The sequence below is a fragment of the Penicillium cosmopolitanum genome, assembly GCF_028827165.1.
Source record: "Penicillium cosmopolitanum strain IBT 29677 chromosome Unknown utg000006l:49.0-5199605.0:1.0-5204138.0, whole genome shotgun sequence".
NCBI classification, from domain to species: Eukaryota; Fungi; Ascomycota; class Eurotiomycetes; order Eurotiales; family Aspergillaceae; genus Penicillium; species Penicillium cosmopolitanum.
The window spans coordinates 4476544-4503425 of NW_026622676.1; the positions used below are offsets into that span (position 1 = coordinate 4476544).

At 48.2% G+C, this 26882-nt stretch overlaps 9 protein-coding genes across 9 annotated transcripts; 5 read left to right on the forward strand and 4 right to left on the reverse strand.

Annotated features, from left to right (window-relative positions):
* Positions 1-1526: 1526 nt before the first annotated feature.
* Positions 1527-2514, reverse strand: N7509_006201 (uncharacterized protein; the record flags this gene model as incomplete). The annotated part of the gene is made up of 4 exons (XM_056630838.1): positions 1527-1978; positions 2051-2057; positions 2116-2277; positions 2431-2514. The coding sequence occupies 4 exons, from the start codon at positions 2512-2514 to the stop codon at positions 1527-1529; spliced, it is 705 nt and encodes a 234-aa protein (XP_056490140.1).
* Positions 2515-2941: 427 nt separating this feature from the next.
* On the reverse strand, positions 2942-6383 carry N7509_006202 (DNA-directed DNA polymerase delta POL3; the record flags this gene model as incomplete). The annotated part of the gene is made up of 3 exons (XM_056630839.1): positions 2942-3680; positions 3740-5925; positions 5985-6383. The coding sequence occupies 3 exons, from the start codon at positions 6381-6383 to the stop codon at positions 2942-2944; spliced, it is 3324 nt and encodes a 1107-aa protein (XP_056490141.1).
* Positions 6384-7387: 1004 nt separating this feature from the next.
* N7509_006203 (putative protein kinase) lies at positions 7388-9694 on the forward strand (the record flags this gene model as incomplete). The annotated part of the gene is made up of 1 exon (XM_056630840.1): positions 7388-9694. The coding sequence occupies one exon, from the start codon at positions 7388-7390 to the stop codon at positions 9692-9694; it is 2307 nt and encodes a 768-aa protein (XP_056490142.1).
* Positions 9695-9972: 278 nt separating this feature from the next.
* On the forward strand, positions 9973-11447 carry N7509_006204 (acyl-CoA dehydrogenase family protein; the record flags this gene model as incomplete). Its single annotated transcript, XM_056630841.1, has 4 exons — positions 9973-10465; positions 10522-10749; positions 10802-10891; positions 10942-11447. 4 exons carry the CDS (start codon positions 9973-9975, stop codon positions 11445-11447), a joined length of 1317 nt encoding a protein of 438 aa, XP_056490143.1.
* An 848-nt stretch (positions 11448-12295) lies between these two features.
* On the forward strand, positions 12296-14095 carry N7509_006205 (Ser/Thr protein phosphatase family protein; the record flags this gene model as incomplete). Its single annotated transcript, XM_056630842.1, has 2 exons — positions 12296-12347; positions 12411-14095. 2 exons carry the CDS (start codon positions 12296-12298, stop codon positions 14093-14095), a joined length of 1737 nt encoding a protein of 578 aa, XP_056490144.1.
* Positions 14096-14202: 107 nt separating this feature from the next.
* Positions 14203-16036, reverse strand: N7509_006206 (Major facilitator superfamily domain general substrate transporter; the record flags this gene model as incomplete). Its single annotated transcript, XM_056630843.1, has 4 exons — positions 14203-15258; positions 15311-15380; positions 15438-15683; positions 15765-16036. The coding sequence occupies 4 exons, from the start codon at positions 16034-16036 to the stop codon at positions 14203-14205; spliced, it is 1644 nt and encodes a 547-aa protein (XP_056490145.1).
* A 4851-nt stretch (positions 16037-20887) lies between these two features.
* Positions 20888-21136, forward strand: N7509_006207 (uncharacterized protein; the record flags this gene model as incomplete). The annotated part of the gene is made up of 1 exon (XM_056630844.1): positions 20888-21136. One exon carries the CDS (start codon positions 20888-20890, stop codon positions 21134-21136), a length of 249 nt encoding a protein of 82 aa, XP_056490146.1.
* Positions 21137-21695: 559 nt separating this feature from the next.
* On the forward strand, positions 21696-24671 carry N7509_006208 (phosphatidylinositol-3,5-bisphosphate 5-phosphatase; the record flags this gene model as incomplete). Its single annotated transcript, XM_056630845.1, has 1 exon — positions 21696-24671. One exon carries the CDS (start codon positions 21696-21698, stop codon positions 24669-24671), a length of 2976 nt encoding a protein of 991 aa, XP_056490147.1.
* Positions 24672-24927: 256 nt separating this feature from the next.
* N7509_006209 (Tti2 family protein) lies at positions 24928-26861 on the reverse strand (the record flags this gene model as incomplete). The annotated part of the gene is made up of 5 exons (XM_056630846.1): positions 24928-25471; positions 25542-25885; positions 25937-26379; positions 26449-26632; positions 26715-26861. 5 exons carry the CDS (start codon positions 26859-26861, stop codon positions 24928-24930), a joined length of 1662 nt encoding a protein of 553 aa, XP_056490148.1.
* Between the last annotated feature and the right edge of the window lie 21 nt (positions 26862-26882).

Consider the following 26882-nt stretch of genomic DNA (forward strand, 5'->3'; position numbering starts at 1 on the left):
GGCCGATGTTTGATGCCTTTTGCGATCTTAGGTCTTGATCCGATGTGCAATCTCATTTTGCTTGCGAGTTGGTATTTGATTCCAACTTGAACCTGGCGTTTTGTCTCGTGGTAATATAACTTGAACTTCAAACCATTGTGAGCACTCTATTCTTTGAGACTTGAAACCAACTGGGAGCCCTTCCTAAAATAAGGTTTCTTTTCCATTGTCGGCTCCAAAAGAGCGTTTATTCAGATAAAATCAAAACCACAAGTCCTTTCTTGTTTCGTCGTAATGTTCGAATCCAGACAAAGGACTGGCTCTCCATTGTGTTGAGATACCTGCGTGCTTCAGATAATGTGCTTTATCAAATCGGCATATCTCTAAGTCAACCATAAATTTTCCCATCTGTCTAGAGCTTTTAATGATCATCTCAGGGTATTTAAGAGAAGAGACAGTATCTGACATAGGTTCCTACTTGAGCATCACTTCACACCATCGGCCTTTATCAACTCCTTGCCAGACACTTCCACTGACTTAAACACGTTCTCGAGCCTTACATATTCAGCTATTTTAGACATGATGCCTCATTCAGGTAGCCAGCGTGCCGATTCGCGCCATTGGCACCCTTACCCTACGCCTCCACCTACGCCGCCTCCTCCTTACAGGATGGCTTGTCCAGGTAGGCAATCTGTCGATTTGCGGCATCGGGATCCTTACCCTACGCCTCCACCCACACCTCCACCTCCACCCCCCCACACCACCCCCAACGCCGCCTCCTAGCCATATGCTGACATGATGGCTTGTTCAGGTATTCAGCGCGCCGTTTCGCGGCGTTTTAATCCTTATCCTACCCCTCCACCCACACCCACCCTGGCCGGTCTGTGGAGCAGATGGAGGCCCCAGATTATGGATCTCCACCCGCTACTTCACGCCCATCGACTTGTCCATCGCCGCCACTGGCGCCGTCTCCTCTGCTTATAGAGTAGTGGGTTTAGATAAGTGATGTTGACCTTTCTTTGATTGTAGAACTTGGAGGATCTGGCGCTGTGAATTAAGATATGCATTTTCCTCCCAACTTGAAGGTTTAGTTCTGTTTGTTCAAGCTGATATCGAATTCGTTTTTAGAACGCAATATAGTTTCTTTCTGAGTTAGTAATAGAATCACGTTCAGCTTCCTCCGCTAGCATTTAGTAGGACTTCAGTCCAGCATGTAGTACTAGTAGAATTCCAAGCTATCCTAGATTTTCAAGTCAATACCGAAGAGTATCCAAATAAATTAACTTACAAGCCCTGGAGGCATCCAGACCCTGCCGTTCTCAAGGAATCGTACAAAATGCTATTTTGAAGTCGACTAAGAAATACCAAGTCTAATTCATAGTATCGACCGAGACACCAGCTGTGATCAGTCGAGTTTAGTGCCGGTCAAGACATGTCGAAGGTGTCATGAAAATAGTATACAATATGCAACGCTGGCCACCGTGCTAATGGTATGCAAAAAAGCAGTACATCCAATGATTGAAATTTGGTTGACGCAAAAGCCCGAGTCATTGTTTTTGCCGTTTAGCTCTTCCAGACGCAAAACCTCCATCCCTTCTCAATTCGCTTCCAACTCGAACTCGCTTCTTCTGAGGTTTTTGACCACCACCAGGAGACAAGCTCTCGTTTGAGATCAGACTTTCTCGCTTCCGCTTCTCAGGTTGCGCATTTTCTTTCTTCCGGCGTCTTTCTTCCTTTATGAGGAGTCGTCTCTGTACTTCTGCGGATATGTCTTCGGTCTCGTAGGCGGAGGAGGTATTTTGAGATTCGTCAGGGAGATGTAGGGGTGGTGTGGGGTTCAACTTTCGTTTTGAGACCGGGCTTTCACCACTTGTTTCGAAATTGTGGTTCACGGGGACATCATTCTCCTCCTCATTTTCGAGTCTCGAGCGCTTCTTTTTCTTCCGAGGTTCTGGTATGGGCGATGCTTCATCCGAGGCCGTATATTCGTTTGTTTTCTCTAGATATTGGTTGTTACCATATTATCGAAGCGGGTATGGGAGCGGAATGCGGGCGAAAATCCAAGACATACTGTTCAGCTAAGATGTTGCGTTAGTCTCGAGTCCTTTGAAGGGCATGAGGGAATCCGGGGCTTACCATATGTTTTCGCATCACATTGGTCTGATTCATCGCTTGAACCGTCTTGTTTAGCATTGCCGACACTGCTCGGAAAGCCTCACCATCCGGCGCGATGTGACCTTTCACCGAGTCCAGCATTTCGCGATGCGACACGAGCACAGCTTCATGGCGGGAGAAGATCTGCTCCAAAGTTGAAAATATCAGTCAGACTAGTTCAGTCTCATTGGTATATATCCCCTTGCCTTGCAAGCTGAGGGGCTGCCGGCGCATTTTTATTTTTTACTGCGGGACTGGAGTCCTTCGCGATGCAGAAATCTGGGGATGACGACATACCTCTGCCCACGGGACTGTCGAGCCATTAGCCTGCCAGTTTTGAGGGGGTTGGCCATGGTTGGGCTCAGTATCTGTTGAATTCATGTTGGAATGCGAGTTCGGGCGAATGATATCCTGGCAGAGAGAAAGAGGAAGTGGAAGAGGAAGAGGAAGAGCTCCGAGGGATCGTCGGAGGAGCTTCTCCGCGCCAAGAGTCTCCGGCGCCGCAGAACGATCCACCTGGACTCGAGATAAACAAATTTCCATTTTGGTTGAGAGTATAACCAAGTAACCAAATCTACTGTTTACGTGCATCTGCTTGGTATTGCTTATAAGTTCCGATGAATGAATGTGAAGGTCATATTTCAACGTAAATCACTAAGCTAAAAGATGCAAATAATTCTGTGGGATTACTGTGTACAGGTTGAATTCCCCAACGCCGCCTAGACCATGCCAAAGTCCCGCCCATGGACATCTCTGAATGCCGGCTCACAGCCAAACAAGAAAATCATACATTGAACACATGAGTTGCTCACCAAGCTGCGGCGTCGAAGTCAAAGCGTGAAAGCTCCTTTTGTGAATCCTCGACATCCTTCTTGGCCTTCATACGCATGTAGAAGATGGGACAATCCCGGGACGAACAAATGACCTCGCAGTGAAGGCTGCCCTGACACCGTTGACACTGCGTCCAGAGTCGACCAAATCGAACCTCCAGGTCCGAGGTCTTGGTGAGAGTCTTTGTGTACAGCTCACCGACTCGAGGACGGCAGTTCACGCAAACGGCACCATCCATCTCATCCTTGCCGGACAGCGGCTTCTTGCAGCCCATGCATGTCTGGGTTCGTTTGGTAAATTTCATTAAACCACCGAGACTGGGTGCGGCGACGGAGATCGACCGCGTGTGCTCGCCGGTGAGAAGCTGATTAGCCTTCTTCTCGCCAAGAATGGGCTCGAAGATACGACCGAGGGGATTGGCAAGCTGGTTGTCTAGGTAGTATTTCGTATCGACGGGAACGTTATTTTCCAGCACGTAGATGGGATCTTCCGCTCGCTCGTAGCCCTTGGAATTCGTAGCACCCTTGATCATGACGTAGGCTACACGGTCGCCGAGGGCAGGAGCAGAACCTGCATCACGTTTTGTCATGCGCTTGGCAAGTTCGACGTGTGCTTGCTTAGCAGCGTATTCCTTCTGCGAGAGCTGCTTGGTGATGACCAGCTTTGACATATCGACTTTGTTCTGGAGAAGGTCCGAGATGGTGGATTTGACATATCTGGTCAACTCATGTTAGCTGTTGCTTCACGTCTTGGCACGTCGACACAGTGTACTTACTCCTGGGCAGCATCGGGGTCTCGGTCGATCAGAATTTTGTTCAATACCGTCTCGATGACATTCTGGACGAGCACGCAGTTATCACGACGCACGGTCTCGATTCCTTTGGTATCCATCTTGTCGTGCTTGTCAGGATTCGTCCAGTAAAGACCAGCATATCGCTTTTTGTTGATAAGAAGGTATGGGAAGTACACCTTCTCAAACTCCAGTTTGATGGGTTTGATAAACTTGGACGAAACAAAATCTGCAGCTTCTTGGCCTAACCTCATGGCTTCAGCTAATTCGGCGACTCCAAACTTGACCATCACCGAGTCAGTATCACCATAGATGACCTGTGCATCGTGAGAATACCCGTTGGCAATTGTGTACCGGGCTTCAACCTCCTCCTTGGTTTTCTCAATCATTTGTCGACCGTAACTGGTGGTACTACTAGCGATTGGAAGACACGGAAGTTTGCCGACGGTGGCACCAGTCAAACCGTAGACACTGTTTGCGCTGATCTTCAAGGCAAGTTGTCGACCGTTCAAAACAGCCTTTTTGAAGGGGTCTGTTTCAACACCGAGCTCTTTCTTGGCCTTTTTTCGGGCTCCAAGAAGTTCCTCAAGAATCTGTGACAACAAACCCTTGCGAACTTTCGTGGTGCAGAACATGTCACCGTTCGGTGTGACAATGTAATCCTCATCTTTCTTCAGGCCAAGCTTCTCGACGCTGGTGTTGTTGAGCAATGTCGTATAACACAGATTGTGTGCTTGAATGATTGATGGGTATAGAGAGGCGAAATCAAGAGTCGCAATGGGAACATTGTAATATCCTCGCTTGGGCTCAATGACAGTAGCACCTTCATAATCTTGCTCATCATGCGATTTAGAGTTAGGGACAACGAGCTGTTGTTCGAGGGCCTTTCGGAACAGCTGGCTGATGAACTTTACTTGTTGACCACGGGATAACAGGAAGTTGAAGGGTACACCCGTTACTCTTGCCATCTCGGTATAGTTCACCAGGCACATTAGCTTGTCCATCAATCGCTGTGGTAAGTAGGCATCTTTTAGACAGTAGACTGCCAATCGTCGTCGTGAGTCCGGTGTACCGTTGAAAAGCTCCGTAATCATTGTGTGATGGACATCCTCCTTTTGCTCGCCTAAAAACTCATAAGAAACCGAGTTGAGTGTGTAACTTCGCAGTTGATGATCGCGTTGAACCAGTTGAAGCATGTCGAGCTGGATTCTGCCGTTCGTGTTTGTCGCCTTTGTCTCACGGTTACCCATTTGCTTGCTGGAGAAACTGGCCTCTTTAGCCTCTGTCTTCGTTCCCTTCAGGCGGGTCCAGTATGGGAAGTGACCACACTTCAAATGCTTAGCCCGATCCAAGAGATAAGGGAAATCGAAGTTTGCAATATTGTAACCGATGATAACATCTGGGTCCACCTTTTGCAAGAACTCTTTCCACGCCATGAGCATTTTGTCTTCGTTCTTAAATTCCAGAATTTGCGTATTCACAATGAGGCTTGTGGTATCAAGACAAAATACGTTCCGGACGAATGGTTTTGACTCTCCGTAGCGAGTCACGACGTTGGCTATTTGAATCACGGGATCCACGTTTGGCTCTGGGAAGATACCTTGGCGGCCAGCGCACTCGATATCGAAGGACAAAACGCGGAGGGGGGCCATCTTGGCCCATTCACCATTCGGCGCATGGGCGATCATGTCACGATAGTCCATGACAGCTTCAAGCTGACAAGTTGACACTTTCTCCCACTCTGGGATTAGACGATACTTGCTCGCCGGCGCCTCGACCCAAGACATGCCGTGCAACCCCGTATCAATCATGAATCGCAATAGGTATTGGATATTATCAAAAGTGAGGATTCCGGAGTCGGTCAAATTACCCCAGAGTCCCTTGTAGTTCATTGAGCCACCTGGGGCTTCGAGCGCACTGCGGAGTCTGGCGATAAACCTTGGGTCGGCCACTGTGATCTTGAGGTACCAGCTTTTTTGATTTCCCTGGAAGCCATAGATGTTCTCGCGCATCGTTACTTGGACGGACTGGATCACCGGAACCGATTGCGCCATTTTGGTCTCGAGGAAAGCACGGTACGGGTTGCAGTCGGCCTGGGTGAAACCGACCGGGGCAGCGATGTAGAGATAGTGCTGAAATCCGGTGACGTTTAAAAGAACCGATTGACCGGCCTGTATACCATGTTAGATCAGACCGTGAGCGGGAGGTGCATCTCTCAAGGCGAACATACCTCTGTGACACCGAAGAGGCGGACGGCGATCTTGTCGCCAACCATTCGGCCTTCTTCCGCATCAATCTGTTGGAAGCAAATATTCTCTGTAGCCGGGTCGAATTCCCCGAGAGGGGGCCGTTCCCATTGTTGGTCCTTCTCTGCGTTGTTCTGTTTCAACTCTCCCATGTCCTGAGTCAGCTTTTCAAGTACCTCCTCCTCGAACTGGCTCTTCTGGGGCTTGGTGGACCCAAACCCCTTTCTCTGCGTCCCCATGGGAGGAGCCTTGAGGTGAGAGGAAGTTTCGTTTTCGATCTTGCGTTTCTTGAGCGCGGCGGGGGAAACAAAGCCATTGCGGGCACCGTTACCGTTGGTTGCGTCGCCCAGCACCCGCTTCTGGGGCATAATGGCTTCCGGCATGGTTGTAACTCGTCACAGGTGCATTCATACACGCCTGAAAAGTCGAAAGTCGAAGAGAGCGGTCGTCACGTCGGAAAGGAGAGAATGTGTTGGGCGGGCAACTGTCCGAACAGCAGAAAGTCGTCGCGGGTGTCCTGCAGGTGTTCGTGTCTTCCGTCGCGCCTTCGACGTGACGCTCTTAACGCGTGAGAGGTCACATGCTGATAAGATAAAGCTGACCAATGACACCATGTCACGTGCATATACATCGTCCAGTGACAGCCACGACATTACCATCTTCATCAAAGATTGTACAAGTCAACTGAGTTGAGATGTGAAATCATTTCGGAGTATCTGCCAATGCTCTTCATTATATAAATCCTCTTCATCTGCTTTGGACTGGACTTCAATGCGGCTCTTGGCGGCGCGGATGTTTTGCCGGCAGAAAAGGTGGACTCAGGCCGCATTTACATTTGCCTCTCCCGGCTGACACGCTTCTTCCCATGACACTTGAATGTCATTGAAGGTTGTTAAGACTTTGCGTTTGGGTCAATCTAATTCGATCATACCGGGTCCATTTTGAATTATTGAGGCTGCCTGGCGCATTGCTCTTCCCGAGCCCGTCTACTTGCCTGTGCCTGCCCTCTCAGAGACAAGTGGAATCCGATGGAAGCCTGAGTGAATCATCGCCATTTCTAGAGCATGTTGACACCTTGCGTCTTTTGAGACAAAGCCTAGTGTGGCCTATTCGTCCAAGGTTGACGTTCTTTGTTCTCCTTTTCGGAACTGCTCTGGTGCATTGGACTAATATTCAAGTCCCAAGTCAACACCAAACAAACTTGAATATATATACTACCCCACCATCCCACCATCCGACTCCCATACCACACTTCAAGTTTTCAAGTTGCAGCCAACCCTTGGAATTGACAACTCTTAACCTTTGAACCAAAGTGGTTGTGCCTTGTGTTTCGATTTTTACGCAACTTCTGAATGGAATCAACGTGAAATTCCAGTTGGATACCAGCATGTCAATGTTCAGGTCAGCCGCAGATCTATCCTCATCAGAGCCTGACTCCGATGGAGATGAAGATGCATCTCATGATCACGAGTCTTCATCACATGAGGCAAGACCTAGTCACGGTTTTCGCCGGACAAGTCATAACAGGGAGGCCGACGAGCCATCTAAAAAGATAGATCCGGCAGGCAGTTACTCGGAAAACTCCCTTTCTCTTGAAGAGGCGTCTATCCCATCCCTGGACACCATCGACATCAATGCAGACCACCACGCCAACATGATGACATCTGCCCTACTAGAGTTCTATTGTCAAAGCCGTGCAGCAGATATTCTCAATGCGCAACCCGGATCGACTAAAACCTACACGAAGCAATCTCCGGAAGCTCAGTACCTTGGGAAGAAGTTGTACAAGTACCAGTCCCAAATCCTGTCTAAACATGGCCTGGTTGCAGATGGAGCCCACGAAGAGAGGCTGGGGGCTACTAGGAAAGAATATCGGGACCGTCTTGATATGCTCGGACTCTCCGCTCTCGAAGGTCTCAATCTCGGTGAGCCCGGTGTTCGGTCACCGATCGAAGGTGGAGAGGATCGAGAACTCGCTCTTGTTTCCAGAAATATTCAAGGAATTGCTATTCCTGAAAGCACAACTCCAGTATGGCCAAGGGATGGGGCCGATGGCAATTTTGGGAGGCATCTTCCCTCGATCGGCAACTTCGATGTTCTCGATAGCACACCAGGCGTACCGAATCCTTCACGCCCGCTCTTCGGAAGCTCACCAGTAGGAATCTCACTCTTTCCGCAACCGTCAGCTCCATCATTGAACAATATGTCTCGCTATTCCGTCGAATTTAGCGAGCTCAAAATGCTGGGACGAGGCTCTTTCGGCGAAGTCTATCATGTCAAGAATCATATTGACTCACAAGATTATGCTTTGAAAAAGGTGCCAATCTCGCAAAGGCGCCTCGATCAATTGCAATATGGCGGACAGAATCAACTGGAAACCATCATGAAAGAAATTCGAACTCTTGCTAGGTTGGAGCATTCGAATGTTGTTCGGTACTACGGGGCATGGGTCGAACAAGCACACGTCTCAAGCCACAGCCCTTTCGAACAACCCCCGCACCCGCGCTATGAACCCTCCGAGGAACCCCTACCTAGCCAAGGGACCGTTAATGAACCCAGCATGGGAATTGTATTCGAGAACTCCGAAAGCTCTATGGCAGATTCGCACCCGAACTCCTACCCCGAGGATCAAGGATCTTCCAATAGGATTAGACGTTGGGATAGCCATGCGACATCATCATCTCGACACTCCAAGAAGAGTTCCGGAACTGGATGGGAAGACGATGAGGATATCGAGTCCATCCCTCGGAATTTCGACAACCCCTCTCATGGACAAACATCAACTTTCGGAGAGACCGATGATATTTTCACCGACGGACTAAGTCAAGATCATTCTAAGCTACAAGTCCAGCGTCAGTGCCGGCCAGGGAACCAGGCCCCAGCTGTGATTCTTCATATCCAAATGTCGCTCCACCCTATCTCTCTCAGCTCCTATTTAAATCCTCACGCTGCAGCCAAATACAACGAAAACGACTGCACGCCATCGCGACGGCACTGTTTCCATCTGATGCCATCATTGAAGTTGTTTCTCGATATTCTTTCGGGTGTCGAGTATCTTCATTCCCAGAATATTGTGCATCGGGATTTGAAGCCCGCGAATATTTTCTTGTCTTTGCCACAAAACAGCAAAACAGACACATGCATTCCGTGTTACTCGGAACCAAACTCCCCCTCGCAGTTCTGCCACCCCCGAATCGGTGACTTTGGTCTCGTGGCAGATATCTCCCATCTCAATACACCCGCTTCGGAAGGAACCGTGACTCCCTTCCATCGCACCCCGAAGATTCAGCGCGTGGTGGGAACGGAGTTTTATCGACCACCTGCTAGCACCGATAATAGTGACACGCCAGGCTATTTTGATGAATACAAGATCGACGAGAAATTGGATGTATTTGCCCTTGGCGTCATTCTCTTCGAGCTCGTCTACCAACTAAATACTAAAATGGAGCGCCAACTCGTGTTGAACCAATTGACCCGATCAATCTCCTTCCCGGATGACTTTGCTTCCAAGGTTGATCATGGTGAGACAAAGCTGGATATTGGCGTTATCGTCGCTGACTCCTTGATGACCTGTATTAAGGGAATGTTATGTCCGCAATCGCTTCATCGGTGGAGCTGCCAGGATGTGAAGGATCAACTACGACAAATCTACAAAGCTGTAAAAAGGCTAGAGACACGTCACAGCTCAAAATGATGGACAGCGAAGGATTTTCATTTCTCCCAGATGAAACCATAGATATACCCAGCATAAAACAATGCACACTCCTCTCACAATTATTTGCGGTAATGATCGGCCTACCCGACGGGCCTCGGTCTAAGGAAGCAGCGTTTCTTCACAGGCACCTCCCCGCATTCACACTGCATTCACGTTGCATACCTCATTCAACCCCCAGACATGTAGAAAATCACTGTCTCTCTGTGGAACCGTCAATCTATTCTTTTTCTTATCTCTCAACCAACAAATCCATCATTATGGCGCGCAACCTCCGCGCTCCGACCGCTCCCTACAGCGAGCCTCTACTCCCCCAACTCGATGTGCAAAACCCCTACTACACAGACTTGCACCACAACCTACGTGCCTGGGTCCGTGATTACGTCGATACTTCCATTGCACCCTATGCAGCGGAATGGGAAGCAGCTGGGCAAGTGCCCGAGTCAGTGCGTCGACGTCATTGCGAACTGGGATTCAGCATCGTACACCCTCTCACAACCGAGGAGAACGCAGCCGGCCTGTCGTTGCCGGGGAATGTCCCGCGTGATAAATGGGATACCTGGTGCTCACTCATTGTGTCGGATGAATTGACACGCGTGGGCTACGTCGGCGTCATTTGGGGTCTTGGTGGTGGGAATGGAATTGGGTGTCCGCCGGTCGCCAAGTTTGGTACCCCCGAACAGCAAAATCGATGGCTACCTGGTGTTGCGAAAGGTGACATCCGATTCTGCTTAGGAATTACCGAGCCTGATGGTACATCCTCTTCTTCTTTGAATCCTTTTAGTGTCTGTGCTGACTTTTGTACGTAGCTGGGTCTGATGTCGCTAATATCCGAACAACCGCGATCCGGGTTGGTGATCACTATATTGTGAATGGCGCGAAGAAGTGGATCACAAATGGCCTCTGGGCTGATTACTGCACTGCTGCTGTGCGAACAGGAGGTGCTGGACGATCGGGAATCAGTTTGCTTGTTATTCCCCTGGCTGCTCCGGGCGTGACTCGTCGGCGAATGTTCAATTCAGGTGTCCATGCAAGTGGTAAGACTTCTTCCTTACTTGACAATCAAATACAGCAAATTAACATTGACAGGGTCGACTTTTATTGAACTGGACGATGTTCGGGTGCCTGTCGGAAATCTTATTGGAGAAGAGAACAAGGGCTTCGCACTCATCATGTCGAGTAAGTTTTCCCGCGATAATCTTCAGCTCGATTGCTAATCTTAATTCAAGACTTCAATCCGGAACGTCTGGCCTTAGCCTGCGCGTCGTTGCGATTGGCCCGTGTCTGCGCTGAAGATGCCTTCAACTATGCAATCCAACGCGAGACTTTCGGCTCTCCCCTCATCCAAAAGGACGCCATTCAATCAAAGATCTTCAAATTTGGTCTCATGATTGAGCCGTCATACGCATTCATGGAGCAGCTTGTAAATATCCTCGAGCTCACCAAGGATCGGCCAGTAGACGATGTCAAGATTGGGGGAATGACCGCCTTACTAAAGGTCATGTCTACCCGCGCCTTGGAAAAAAGTGTTCGAGAAGCACAGCAGATCTTTGGAGGGGCGGGGTATAACAAGGCTGGCAAAGGAGCACGGGTCGAGCAGATTAGTCGCGATGCTCGTGTTCATGTCGTCGGTGGGGGGTCAGAAGAAATTATGCAGAAATTGGCCCTTCAGGAGGAGATGAAGGCATTGAGAAGTAGACGAAAGGCGCTTGAGAAACGTCAGTCGAAGGTTTAAACTGCTATCAGTAATAATTATTTTAATATATTGCTCGGTTCCGACTTTCTACTGCCGGGGAGGCTTTGAGCTGTTCTGAATGCATTCAAGTTTTTAAAGTCGATTTCTCCCATGAGCTCTCGGTCACTGAATACCTAGCCGTGGAGCCCTTAAAATGTACTTCTCTGCCTATGTTCAACGCATCCATTACGCTCAAGATCAAAGAGGAGGGCTCGATACGTCTACTCAACAGTCTATTTCGGAACTTCTGATTTGAGGCGCATACAGTACTGATGATGGTAGATCACTACAACAATCGCATTCCACAGGTCAATGTTCCACAGACATTCTCGGACATCTCGTCGAGGGACTCAAGAATGCCCAAGATACTACACCTAGACATGCCCGCCCTTTTTAATTGCCTACAATAAATAACCGAAGTGCCAGTGATTTATGTGCCCAAACCAGTATAAAGCCTTGTCGGAAATATTTTCCTTTATACTAGTGGGTATGATTCCTGAGGTGACATCTTCAAGCTCGAGACCTTCAATTAATCCATCTGTCCCAGTACCCGCATGGTATACGATACCATGACAGTACTATCTGTTCTAATTGGCCTGACGGCGGTCATATCTGCTGTTTCAGTATGCCCCTCTTGTGAGGGCGACGAGGAACCTTTGGTGTATCCAAGGGTAATGCGTCGCATGCAGCCTGGGGCTTTGGACGCTACAACAAAGCCAAGGGGACCTTTGAATTGGGGAGAAATCAATTTTCTTCACACATCAGACAGTCATGGCTGGCTAGAGGGGCATATCAAAGAGCGCAATTATGGTGCGGATTGGGGCGATTTTGTGTCTTTCACGAAGCACATGCGGGATAAGGCAGCCGAGAAGAACGTCGACCTATTGCTTATTGATACTGGTTAGTTATCATGATAATTTGAATAACTTGAATGATGGAAGCTAATGCGCGAGTTATAAATAGGGGATTTACATGATGGCAATGGTCTCAGTGATTCAACAAAACCGAATGGAGAGATCACGAATCCTATCTTCCAAAACATCGACTACGATATTCTCACTCCTGGAAATCATGAGCTCATTGCGTTTGATGTTGCATACGAAACATTCTCCAAATTCGCCAAAGTCTATGGCGAAAGGTATCTTACCAGCAATCTCGATATCTGCGACAATTGCCAAGATAGCGATCCAGCACAGAAGCAATGGGTTTCTATGGGTAACAGATTCCGGCATTTCACCACCAAGCAAGGAATTCGAATCATGTCATTTGGTGTAATCTTGGATGGAACGAACAACAACAAGAGCATGACAAGAATTCAACCGGCAGCTGAAATGATCCAAGAAGACTGGTTCAAAAACGCAGTGAATAACCCGGATATCGATTTGTTTGTACTGATTGGGCACAACCCAGTCAAGCCCGGAATCCCCAAGGCTGAAAGCAGCTTCCCTCTCATCATGCAAACTCTTCGGGAAATGCGACCAGAAATTCCCGTTCAGGGATTTGGAGGTCACACACATCGTCGGGACTTTCACATTTACGACAAGATGTCTTCAGCCATAGAATCCGGCAAATATTGCGATACTGTGGGCTGGATTTCTCTGGATGGTATCAAGTCGAAGTCCATTCAGAGCCGAGTAACCAAGCCCAATATCGAATCTACAACCGGTGACGAAGAAAGACCCATTGATTCTGCCGACACGTCATGCCCCAAAAACCAGACCTTTGATATGGACTTGACACGCCGATATCTGGATTGGAATCGGCTTACATTTTCCTATCATGCGACAGGATCTCAAGACCAGTTCAGCACTGCTAGCGGAGTTCAGGTGACTCAAGATATTGACGATGGTCGCAAGAGTATGAACCTCACTCATGTGTATGGCTGCGCGCCTCGAACATACTGCATATCTTGCAAGCCCTTCGGCGATGAAGGCAATGTCTACACTTTAGTTCAAAAGGCAGCAGCAGCAACTGTGGTCGATCCCGATCGTGCCCAAAATTCAAGAATGATTATTGTGAATCAAGGCGCCATTAGGTACGACTTGGTTAAGGGTCCTTTCACTGTGGATGATTCCTACATCGTCTGCCCATATACGAGTACCTTCAATTACATCCCCGATGTACCTTACTCTATGGCTTCAAAGGTCCTTGACTACATCAACAATCAGAAAGCTAAGTCTAAACGATCGATGGCGGTGGATACTATCTCAAGCCAGCTTCTGGGCTATGATGAATGCGATAACCCATCGCCTCACAACGCGACCGGGCTTCTAAAGCCAAAAAGACTCTTTGGTCGTATTCTTGAAACCGACACCTTGACTCCCGGATATGTGACATGCGATGACCTTGGAAGTGATGGCGATGACACTCCTCATTCATCAATTCCAGAATACACCCAGCCAGCCCATGTCCAAGCTACTGCTGGGTTTCCATCAGATGGTGAACCGGACAAGGTTGACATGATATTTTCGGACTTCCTCGCCGGAAGAATTGTGACAGCTTTGAATTCCTATAACCCGGTAACAAACTACTCTACGAATGATGCTCGCCTTTATCTTCCCGAAAACTTCACGACAAATTCCTTTATTCCACGCTATGCCACCATGGCCTGGCAAGACAACATTAATAACTGCAAGATTGATGAGTGATTAGAAATAAAATGCTCAATTTGTTCCGTATCTCATATTCACGTCTTAGCCTAAACAAAAAAAACAAAAATCGTAGATATTTCCCTCTAAAAGATCAAATGCTCAATCTAGGCGGCTTCGTGGTGGGTGGCAGCAGCTCCTTGATCCATCTTCTCGTTCCGGAAGATTTGCTCCTGCTCGCGGTCGTAATCCTCGGCAAACTTTCTTCCATGGCGACCAATCCTATACCAGGGAAGATCGAACATCTTGTCAATAGTCTCGAGGCTACGACCTGCGGCCTCAGGCACAAAGAACCAAACCCATACGCCGCCCAGGAAAGAAATGACACCAAAGAAGTAGAATGTTCCCGCAGGACCGAGGCCTTTATCAACAAGCAGCATCTCGGGCAGGGCGCGGTTAACGGCGTACTGGCAGATGAAGTGCATGGCCATTGTGATAGACGAGCAAATACCACGGATGCGGAGTGGAAACAACTCAGAGGACAGCAGGTACTGACCACTGTTCCATCCGAGAGCCCAACCGGCACCCGAAATATAGATAAATGCGATGGCGGCAGTGGAAGCTTGGCTCTGGGTTGCGTTGGGAGAAAAGTCGGAATTGTTGGCGATAGGCACGATGTTGAGGAAAATGGCAATATAAAACATCGCAATGGTTTGTAGAACAATGCCAATGATCAGAGAGCGTTTTCGACCGGCCATATCGACAAGGAAGAGGGCGCAAATTATAGAAGCAACAAACTTGACGACTCCGAAGACAACAGTCGAGAAGAGAGACTGCTCTTGACCAGTAATGCCGACAAGTGTGAACAGATCAGGGGCGTAAACCGTGATTGCGGAGCCACCAGACCAGCAAGCCATGTTTTGTGCAAGGTTGGTGAGGAACAGACGGTACGAGTTCCGTCTGATTCCAAGGATTTCCTTGAACAGGCCCTTCCAGCCCATGCCGAGAGTGGCCTCCATCTCCTCCTGGAAAGCAACATCCATTTCGGTCATTTCCTCAAGAACGTATTCATGATCGGCGGGTAAGCCACGGAGTTTACAAAGCACTTCAAGAGCCTTCTCACGCTGTCCCTGCTTGACGTAGAAACGCGGTGACTCTAGCACGAATAATGTGAGAATGAGTGTAATTCCGGCAAACATGAGGTGAATTGAAGTAGGAACGGCCTATAAAGGAAGCGTTAGTTAATTCAACGTAAAAGCAGGGTCTAAGACCTACCCAACGGTTGAACTCATCTGCCATATGAAGCTCAGTACCCCAATTGGCAAAGTAGGCAAGCATGATACCACTATGCTAGATATTAGTATCGCAAGTTGTGATATTGGGAGCTCAATGGGGGACTGACAGGTACACAGCGCCAGTAAACATGCAGGTGCAGAGACCACGAATAGGAGCCGGGGATATTTCTGAAAGATAGATTGGTCCGACAACACAAGTTTGTCCAATACCAAGACCAGCAACAAAACGACCGCCATATACAGCAGCCATGCTACCGTTGTTTCCAATAAAAATAGCGATACCGAGAATCCAGAGGACACAGAGTTGACGAGTAGCCCAAACACGACCGATACGATCACAGACGAGGAAAGCACTGTAATTGAAACGGCATTAGATAAAACTGCCGGCGAGATCGTTGAGAGATGAGGGAAATTTATATGTAGACAATACTTACAGCAGAGCGCCAGCGACACTACCAAGCTGAACCATCGAGGAAATAGTACCCTTGACACTGGCCAATTCACCATCCTCAAGATCGTCAATGCCAAGTTGCTCCTTGAACGCATGAGAATTAAAGACACCCGTAATGAGACCCTCGTCAACACCACGGGCAGCACCCATGATGCCAAACGTAAAGACTGCAAACCATAGTCTCCAGTTTAGGGTCTCTTTAGGCAGACCGCCTGTGTTAAATTTGAAAACGTTGATAGCAGCACCGCCTGCCATTATGAACGAGGATACTCGTTACTTCTGAACAAATTGGCAGCGTGGACTAGAGAAAAGGCAATAAAGATAATATTTCAATCAAAGGAAATCGTGAAACAGAGGGACGACGGAGCATTTCTTAAGTACTAATTCCATGTGGTGGGGGCCACATAGCATCAGACCCCGGACTCATCAGTAGAACACGAGCGGGGGAGGCTCGGCACATGTCTACTTTAGGCTGGGGTATCCAATCAGGCTATTCTGTTTCTTTATTAACTCGGAGATTATCGGGCAGCGGTAGGTAAGCTTGAAATTCACAAACAGTCAACTCAACCGAGTACGAAATGGCTGTTTGTTGAATCCAACCAATTGTCCGAACTGGGAACGAGCAACACCCAGACAAGGAAACCCGTATTTAAATTACCATTCTGTAACTCTTTCTATAACCACATTGAAATTGTCATATAAATGCTGATAAAAAATTCCAAGAACACCAGTTTTCTAGCGTATTCCGAGTCTCTAACACCGGAGACCAGGAGGAATGGCAGTCGCCAAGAAATTCTGGACCATGTCCCCAGGAATCCAATATGTATGTGGAAGTCAAATTTGAAAGTTTTCACCATTCTTGGCATTTAGCTCTTTGAGACATCATTTGCCATCCGCAGGATCGTGAGAGAAGCACGGAGTAGGCACGGGCGAGGGCCATGTATCAAAGCGTACCCATATCAAGGCCACCGAAGTAGACAGGGATATGATGATTCATCCGGATGAACCTTTAGGATGATCCTTTCCGTAATTAATTGTCTCCCATGTGTTGGAGGCTGAGCTTTGAATTTTATTTCCACGAGAAGGGGTTGAGTCGTTTCATCTCCGCAATATCTATGCACCCCACACTTTTCTTAATCACTCCAATTTCTGGAGGGCATTCTGCCGAGCTATCCATTACACAATCAGGAAGAAAGTGGATAGAACGGTAATGGAACCATCACATAAAATGACAAATGCAGTATAGAAAAACCTTGGAAGTTGAAATTGGATGCCTCACCGCTACGATATAGACATGACAGTGGGGAACATAATCTTGCTCCAAAGTCTTTCAAGTTGAGAGGCCAATACGAGTAGTAGTAGTAGTAGTAGTAGTAGTAGTAGTAGTAGTAGTAGTAGTAGTAATGGGCAGGTCAAAATCAAGCAAACCTTGGAAAGTGTTGGCTGATGTTAAGGTTCTCTTACAGCTATCGCTGTCAAACGGGCATTGGTTTTGAATGTTTTGACTTCAGCCACGTTAACGACCATCTGCGGTGGGCGGGCACAAGCACCCCCGCGGAGACACTCCGGATTGGCCCTCGATTGCCCCCGGCGCCCCCGCCACCCGCCAAGGATTCCTCCCCCAACCGCGTCTTGGCGGGTGAATGCGAGGAGGCCTGTGGTAAGGGGACACCACCGCTTCATGCGGAGGTCATCCCTAGTCGGGCTCTATCGGTGATTGGCATAAACTTTCACGGCAATCCGAGCCAATTGCTGGCGCGGGTTTGGATTAGCTCCCGTCGCAATCGGTGCCTGTCCGAACGGTCTCTTGGCCACATTCTTCCTTCGATCTGAAATCCCCAGATCTCGACCTGGGGATGGTGATTCTTCGGAGTATTTCGGAATGAGGGTTAAATGCCTCAGCTCATATGAAATTAGTGTTTTGATTCCTATTTTCCCCTACACGAAAACGGTAGGTGGCTATCAACTGGGCGCCGAATATCGCTGCTTTCATCCCATTTTCAGTGTTTCATTTCTAAGTCATGCTGTGCTTTTTAGGTGGTGTGACTTCTTCCGCGTGTGCTCGAATAGCAAATTAAATTGCCGTAGTGTGGCCAGTAAATCCTCACTAACGTCTACTCGTACTAGTATCTGGATGTGCATGTCAAAGCGGTAGTTCTCCAGCTTGTGCATTTTGGTGCGATTCCAGATCCACTCCATCTTACCAGCAAGGTCAGTAAGGAAATCAAAGTCCATGATTATGGTCGGATACTCAAAAGAGAGAACACCATCGAGCCCACTCTTCTGATAATTAGATGGGTAGGAGGTATCGGAACTTTTAAGTTTAAACACCCCAAGGCATTTAAGGAGGTGCTGGGGGCACATACAAGATCCGCCATGAGACCGAGAGACTATAGACGGAAATTATCGCCCGAGTCTAACTTGCCCCACTGGTCTCGCCCACCTTCAGGACCCCAGAGAAGACTTTTGCCATCATTGGGGTTGTAGTACCGAACGCTCGCCGTCGGTGGGTTCAGCTTATAAAACAACGAGTTTGTCCAGCGGGCGCACTCATGCTCTCTATCTGGAGTCGGAATTGGAGACAAATCCATGTCAATGCCAAGCTTGGTGTTGAAATAACCCACGGTGAAAATGGTTAGACTGCATATAGTTGCATTTTTGACGACGGGGATGTAATTTTGGCTTGGATAGGTGAATGTCGCCGTCTCAATTTTTGGTCTTCGAGCAGAACATGAAAAAGAACCCGGAGGAATAAGCTGCAGAAAATGCAGATTTATCTGAATAGGGTCTGCTCGGCGGGTGTGTTCGAGGTACGTCTTAAAATAGATTCGGCTTGCGCGAATGAGCACAGCGGCTATGTCGCCACCATGTAGGCAGATACCACGGTCGTCTGTATATCGTGAGCATTATTGTAGCATTCGGATGGTTATTATCCATACGCGAGCTGCGCCAATTCTTTAGTGCAAGCCAGCATAACGTTCGTGTTCTCCTTGAACAGGTTCAAGGGAATTGGCGTTTTCGAACCTAGTCCGCGCATAGCTAATGTCTTCAAGTTGCCAGTCAGGTGTCATCATGTCTGGGTAAAAATTAGGAAGATGAGAACTTACCGTGGCTTTAGACTGGCTCGCAAAAAGGCACTGGTCTGTCAACCATGTAAAATATGTATGTTTGCTACTGACCAGCAACTCAAATGCGGGGCTTGCATGGCAAGTTCAACCCTGAATAGGAAAATGGATTTGGAGGGTGAAATTGCAGGGTATATGGCAGCCATGCAAAGTGCGCTTTTTTGAATAAGCGTGCAATCAATTGTCTGGCTATTTCTGTCGGTAAAAATTGCACCTAAAGTTCAGTCGAAAGTAAGCACATTGATCACAAACCTCGGACTGATGAAGATAACCAATGAGGCAGCTAGAATCGGTGGAATTTGGGGGCTAGAAGCAGCTAATGCATGAATCGCGGCTTGGGCTCCACATAACTAAGCTGACGAGGTAACGTAAAGACCTACATAGCCAGTGAAGCAAAACACTGCGGCAATACTCATTGAACTGGTTACTCCCAACTTGAAGCCCTGGAGGCTTCCCCTTTTTTAACCCTTTTGATCCTTCCTCCCATTGGAGGATATCTAGTAGGACCCTGCATGCCAAGATGCTTATATATGCTTGTACAAAAAGGTAGCTTAGGTACAATATTCAACGCCCAAATGAAACAAGACCACTTTGACCTCATTCCATTTGAATTTTGGGACATTCAAAAAATAAGGAAAAAAGACATTTTGTTGAATTAAGTAAATTGACAGGCAGTCCTCGTAGATAAATACCTGCAAGGAATGGTCTGCTCTCCCAGTTAAACAATAGTACAGAACTCAAGTGTATGCGAGAGTAGTCAGCCTCGCTCCAAGCAGCAAATAGCTAGTATAGATACGGGAGTCAGGATGATCCAGCAAATTCTTTTTAAAAAACAGGGATCATAAATCAAGACGATTCCTCGGAACTTGTGACCAAATCCTCCGAAAGAAGCAATTGCCATTTCCCTCTCTATCTTGGCCATAATTGAAATTCGATCTGACGGTCCTGGGCTAGCTCTCACTGTGGCGCTCTAAAAATTATTTGAACCCTTCGCATCCCTTTTAGCTCCAACTATCCTGAGTGGGTCATCTGTCTAGGTAAGATACTGACTTAGCTAGTCGGAGTCACGCGGATTACCTGCAGAATACTTAGCGCGACCCTTGGATAGATGTTATAACTTGTGGAAGGTGAGAGTAGATCTATAGGGAAAGTGTAAGCCAGTAGTTCCCGTCATATTCGGCCCGTGCCCCGACAAGCCCGCGCTAGCTCCCGCACTGCTTTATCCAGAACCGTAGATGGAAGTATCCATTCTGTATAATGGACTTATAAGTTCGATTTGCATCCGGAAGCTAATACATGGGCTCAGCTAGACTACGCCCCGAGGAGTTGTTTTCAAAAGGCACGTAGTGATTAGGCGCGTCGATAAGATGTGCTAGTTGATTAAGGCCTCTGCAAATAACAGCTTGAACTTAGAATGACAGTAGGATTTCTCTTTCTCTCGTACATCTTTATGTCCAAATATTGAAATATTCGATTTATGTTGATGTGTTACGACCTGTACATCCTTGCTCCCTGTATTTCCCCCCTAACAACATGGTGCTCCTGCCGTCAGCATGAGGTAGGGAATGCAGGGGCTATACCACCTCGACTTCGCCCGTGCGTATTGCCTAAGAGCAATTTCAGCCGGCTAAATTCATCAACGCCAATCGGACTTCAAGGTGTGCTGAAGAAGAAATATCCCACCAAAGTCTCAATCTAAAATGTGTCAAATCAGGAAAATGAACTGACCAATATAGTATCATGATTAGGTCAGATCTATTTTTCAGACCATCGTGCAAGGTTTTCGACCGACTCATTCCGTGATCCAAGATATTAGGGCAACAATCAATTCAATCCAGCTCGAGAACTATAAAAGCCTCTTGGATTCCCGCGACTCGATGATATTACCAGAAACAAAGGTGTTCCAGACAACCTCAACTTGCAATTCCCTTGAAAGGCATCTTCCATCTGTCCAGATCTCAATTTTCGACTACAAGCCAAAATGATGATTCCCAAGACGCTTGTTATCCTTGCCACGGCTCTGTCCGCCACCGCAACTCATGTCCACAACCAGTTTGGCAAGAATGGCTGGATTCAGGATGATCAAGGTTCTGAGATTCAACTGAACAACGGAGGTTCCGTCACCGTTGGAGGTGGATGGGGATTTTTCTGGGTTGCTTCCTCCGTGTGTAGCAAGAACTCCGTTGCTTATACCTGGCCATCCAGCTATGGAGGTATGCTATCAAGCTAAACTAGCTGTCCATCAGTTTATAGAATATCAACTGACATACGTTCAGACGTCTACATCAGAAGCGATGGCTTCCTTTATGACGCAAGCGGTAGGTGTCACTTGCTTCCAGAGTGCATGTCGGATTAAAGACTGACTTTTCAATAGGCATCCAAATTTCCAGTGGAGCGCACCTCTGCGGTTAAGCGATCTATCTACAGATCGTTTGATCCTTGAAGGGCGAGTGAAGTATAGGTTATTCTGAACTTCTGAGAGGGTGAAGAGAATGTGGAGGATCTTTTGCCGGGGTGATGTAACGTTGAAACAGAGGAGAGAAAAGGAGAATATAAGTGTAGACTGTTTAGAAATGGAATATCACATATTCTCAAAAAAGCGTGCGCAGACAGTAGTTAGTAGTTCTTGAACTACTAGCAGTACTGGCATAAATCTTCGTTGCCTTAGGCCACCAAACACGTCACAGTCACGGGTGCCTTTGTTAGTGTGGGGAAAGCTCCCTCCGACTCGTTTGTCCGCACCTCCTCCGATCATCTTGATCGACAGCTCTGGATACATCGCTCTGGCGATGGAGAGCTTCGACGATGTGACCTTAATAGGTCCAGTATCCGATCCACATGTTGACGATCACCATCCCCCTTCCAACAATGAGGCAAAACCCAGGAAACAGGCCGACGGCGAGTCGGTGGACTCTGCCACCCCCACGTCGAATCGATCGGTGACTGCAGCTCGGGCGGCTCAAATCGACTCTGGCAGCGAGCTCACCGGGGCGCATTCGATATCTTCAGAGATACCGGCGGAAGAAGAAGACGAGGAGCCCCGCGTTGCTACATCCTTCGAGCGAGAATCCTCCCCTATATCCGCACAGAAACATCGGTCAGGGTTGGACCTTGAAGACGAAGGCTTGAATCGAATGCACAAATTCACCCTTTATGAAACAGCAACACGTTTCTATATTGTTGGCATCAATCTGGCGGAGACACGCTTCCGGATTCTGAAAATCGATCGCACTTCCGAATCGGACGAGCTGAGCGTCACGGAGGATGATATGGTTTATACAAAGAGAGAGATGGTGCATCTATTGGATGCTATTGATGATGGTAATAAGAGCTCGGGTGGCCTGAAGCAGAAATCCAGCGCATGGGCATTGCTCGGCTTCATTCGGTTCACCGGAGCGTACTACATGCTACTGGTAACGAAGCGAAGCCAAGTTGCAATTCTGGGCGGACACAATATCTACCAAATCGATGAGACCGAGCTCATCTCATTGACGACAGCCGAAGCATCTCGCATGAAGCCCGAAAAGCAGTCGGAAGAAGAACGATACAGAGCGATCCTCAACAACCTAGACCTCACTCGATCATTCTATTTTAGCTACTCTTATGACATCACTCGGACATTGCAACATAATATTTCGCGGGAAAGAAGAGCACATCAAGATGGATCGCCTCGACCCGAAGGACAGGACAGCAATACCATGTTCGTCTGGAATAATCACCTGCTCTCCCCGGCAATAGGGACTTTCAAAAATCCCTACGATTGGTGCATTCCCATCATTCATGGATATGTTGACCAGTCGAAGATAAGTGTATATGGGCGGCTGGTTTATATTACCATCATTGCCCGTAGGTCTCGATTCTTTGCTGGTGCTCGTTTCCTTAAGCGCGGTGCAAATGACCTGGGGTTTGTTGCGAATGACGTGGAGACCGAGCAGATTGTCTCTGAGCAGACAACGACTTCCTTTCACTCTGCTGGCCCTACATTGCACGCCAATCCGAATTACACTTCGTATGTCCAACATCGTGGGAGTATACCTCTCTATTGGACCCAAGAGAATACAGGTGTTTCACCAAAACCAGACATTGAGTTGAACCTGGTGGATCCATTCTATTCAGCCGCAGCCTTGCATTTTGATAATCTTTTCGAGAGATACGGCGCCCCAATTTACATTCTCAATCTCGTCAAATCTCGAGAAAGGACGCCGAGAGAATCGAAACTCCTTAAAGAATTCACCAACGCCGTGGAATATCTCAACCAATTTCTCCCAGAAGACAAAAAGCTCATCTACAAGGCATGGGACATGAGTCGTGCATCGAAGAGCCGAGATCAGGACGTCATACAAACGCTTGAAGGAATAGCGGGAGGTATCATTCCAAAGACCGGGTTTTTCAAGAACGGCAATGATGTTGAGTCGGGATTGCAAATTCAGAATGGCGTTGCACGGACGAATTGCATCGATTGTCTAGACCGTACAAATGCCGCGCAATTTGTCATAGGCAAGCGAGCTCTTGGGCATCAACTCCACGCCCTTGGTGTTATTGATGAGATGACAGTTGAATATGACACAGATGCTGTCAATCTGTTCACCAACATGTGGCACGATCACGGTGACACTATTGCCATTCAGTACGGAGGCTCTCATCTTGTAAACACCATGGCAACATATCGAAAAATCAACCAGTGGAGCAGTCACTCGCGTGACATGGTCGAAAGCTTTAAGCGATACTATAACAACTCTTTCCTCGACGCCCAGCGACAAGAGGCCTACAATCTGTTCCTTGGAAATTACATATATGCACAGGGCGCTCCGATGCTATGGGATCTGTCTACTGACTACTACCTTCACCATTCTGACCCAAGGTCATATTTGGAGAAGAAGCGACCGAATTATATCTCATGGTTCACCCCGGAAAACTTGAAAGAACGAGAAATCCCGCCTCTTCCATCCCGTCCGAAAGAGCCTCTTTCGCATTTCGATGATTACTGGTTGGAGTACTACCGCCCACTCGCATTGTCTACCCTCTCCAAAGTCTTCTCCTACAAGATGAACTCAACCTTTCGCTATCCGCTCCAAATCCGTCCCGGACATGCGCCCCCAGACCACAGCCCATTCGTGCCTCGCATCCCAGCAGACCAGCACCAGCGCGACCGGCCACCAACCAGAAGTGTGAAGATACAGGAACCATCCGATAGCCATGCGGCCGTTTCAACCCCGCCACTCACGGAAACCACTGACCTATGGCGACAACAGGCACCATCTTCATCAAAACAACCTCCATTAACAGGGATAATCAAGGAATCCTCCTTCGGAATACCACACAACTCCCGCGTCCCACCCATAAACGCCCCAAACGCCCAAACAACTCCTAGCAAAGACCAAATAGCCCAATGGACGCTCGGCCAGTTAGTCACAGACTCACTCAACCCATCCGTCACAGGCCCGGAAGCAGAAGAATACGAGCGATACATCAATCATCCACTGAAAGTCCCGCTGGTCGTGACATCAGAGGACGGATTGACAGCCACATCTCGGGGCGAGCACGGTCCGAACTCGGATCTGTTCGAATATGCGAACAGGTTTAATGTCGAGGAGGCTGCACTCGAAGCAAATGCCGAGGAAAACATGGCGGATTACGCGGAGTTCCTGAATGTTTCTGAGGAAGGTCTCACTGTGATTGGTGAGGATTACCAGAAGAAGCGGTATAAGCGGTATCGGCAGTGGTTGCGGGGGAAGAGTCTTTTTAAGCAACGGGTTGATATATGATGATGATGATGATCTCTCTCTCTCTCTTTTGTGATATAGCATGTACCGTCTTCCTTTTCAGATTGATACCCCGGAATGCATTAAGATTACTTTGTGATTGGCTGTGCTTTCACTAGCGGCGTTGCTTCTTGCCCGAACTTGAAGTAAATCCTTCATACCATCAGCGTAGCAAACTAACCATGGCTTCAATATCATGTAGTGAACACCAATAAATGAATTTGTGACTATGCTTTTTCAACTTCGTACAAAGCTTAGACTATGATTCGGCAACATCTGGAACAAAAAGCCCCTCCAACTCAGGATCCGCATCGACCAGAGCCTGGAACCCACTCTGAACTTCTTCCTTGACAGCGACCTGATCCGGATCCAAAGCCCCACCCGTAATTGGCACGGGATTTTGCAGCGCATATTTTAAAGCAAAAGCCGTGCTCTGCAGGCTACGGGCTAATGCGTCGAGCACTGGGGTTGGCGTTTCCCCAGTCCCCTTCCGTTCTTCAGCCACATGTAACCAGCATGCTGCGAGACCGCCCAAGATTTCACCGCGCCATCTCCATATACGGGGGTGGGCGGCCAAGATGGTTGTCTTAGTGGTTGCGATTGCTGCGGATAGGAGTGGTGGGTGGGCTGTTCCGAATGGATTTGAGAGAGTGGTGTACAGGATAGGGATGATGTCTTGGAGGTATTTTGTTGAGTGAATTCCCAGTTCAGAGATGAATGTTGATATCCAGCCGAGAAGGAAAGTTGATAAACGGGCGTGAGGGAAGGATGTAGGTGCATTTGTGGATGCAGGTGTAGATGAGCTGATGTGGTGGAAGGATGAGATGAGGTTTGATTCGGAGGATTTTGGTGAGATTTGTTATATAGGATTGCGTGTTCTTTTCCGTTTGTGAGATTGGTTGTTTCAAGGTGAGTTGGTAAGTGGCTTTTAAAAGAGCGAGGAGGGCAGGGTATGCTGCCCCTAGAAGTTTTAGAGAACTGGGTTCTGGTGTGATGCTTGGTAGTGAGAGGAGGCAGGCCGTGACGGCTTCTTGGAAGACCGAAACCAGGTTGGTTCGGAGGAGAATATCGGAACCACTTTCCTGGATGGGATTGAGGAGCTGGCTGAGAAGATCGCATCCCTTTGTTTTGTAGGTGATGTTATTATCATCTATCAGAGCTAGAATGGCTGGGACTAGGAGCGGGAAATGTGCTTCGAGGCTGGCTTTGTGGGCGGGCTTGGACGGGTCAACTTGTGTAAAAGAATCTTGAGGTCACTGAAGGCATACCTTATACTGGCATATGATCCAAGAGAGTACAGCTGGGGCGTAAACATCCGTGGTTTTCCACGGTTTTGTCGAGTCATCCAGAGCGCCCCCATCGAAGCGAGTTCGGGCCACGGGATGGAGGTTTTTACGGCCCTCGCTTGTAATCGCTGGATTCTTCGTCTTGGTAAAGAGTGGTCTGATTTTCTCTCTCAGAACCCTTTCGATGATCGGCCAGAGATCATTCTGACATGCCATGTTGAGATGTATTTCGGCACAGTTGTTGCTGGCGTTGGTAGTCCAGGGATCCTTTTCGGAGGTGAAGCTCGCCATGGCGACAATGACATCCGGAGAACTGGCGACTGAGTTGTTTTCCAGAGTGGAAATAGCCTTTGCCCCCATCAAGGTAATGAACTGTGCTGCCAGTTCTGATTTCAGGCGGCTTTCTTCTTGGGAGTTTTTGTCTTCTGCTCATCGTTCAGCGTTGCTCATCTCATCGGGCCGCAGGCCACACGCAAACCTTGAAAATGACATACCTTCGGTGATTTCAGGATTCTCATCGAAGCTCACTGCAAATTCCGATGACGGCAGGGCCAGTTGACTTGCCCATTGACATAGGGCATTGATTGCCGTGGCTTCCGCTGCATTATCCTGCGCTGGTAGCAGAGGATCATAGCCGGTTTCAAGGAAGCTGAGCGCGGCATACAGACTCTCGCAGGCCTATATCACATCAGTATCACTGTCTGAAATTTTGCACATTTTCATGCATTTTTTGGTCTATATTGTGGAATAGCGATCTCACATCTAAATGGGAGGAGTTCTCATGGGATGAGACGTCCGTCCATAATTGTGCCAGAGTCAAGCGGGTGGACGCGGACTCCAAGGTGGTCGGGCGATTCCAGGGAGTTTGCTGGAGGACGCGACGGGCCTCTTTTCGAAGCTGATCCATTACGTGGAGATATATGGAGAC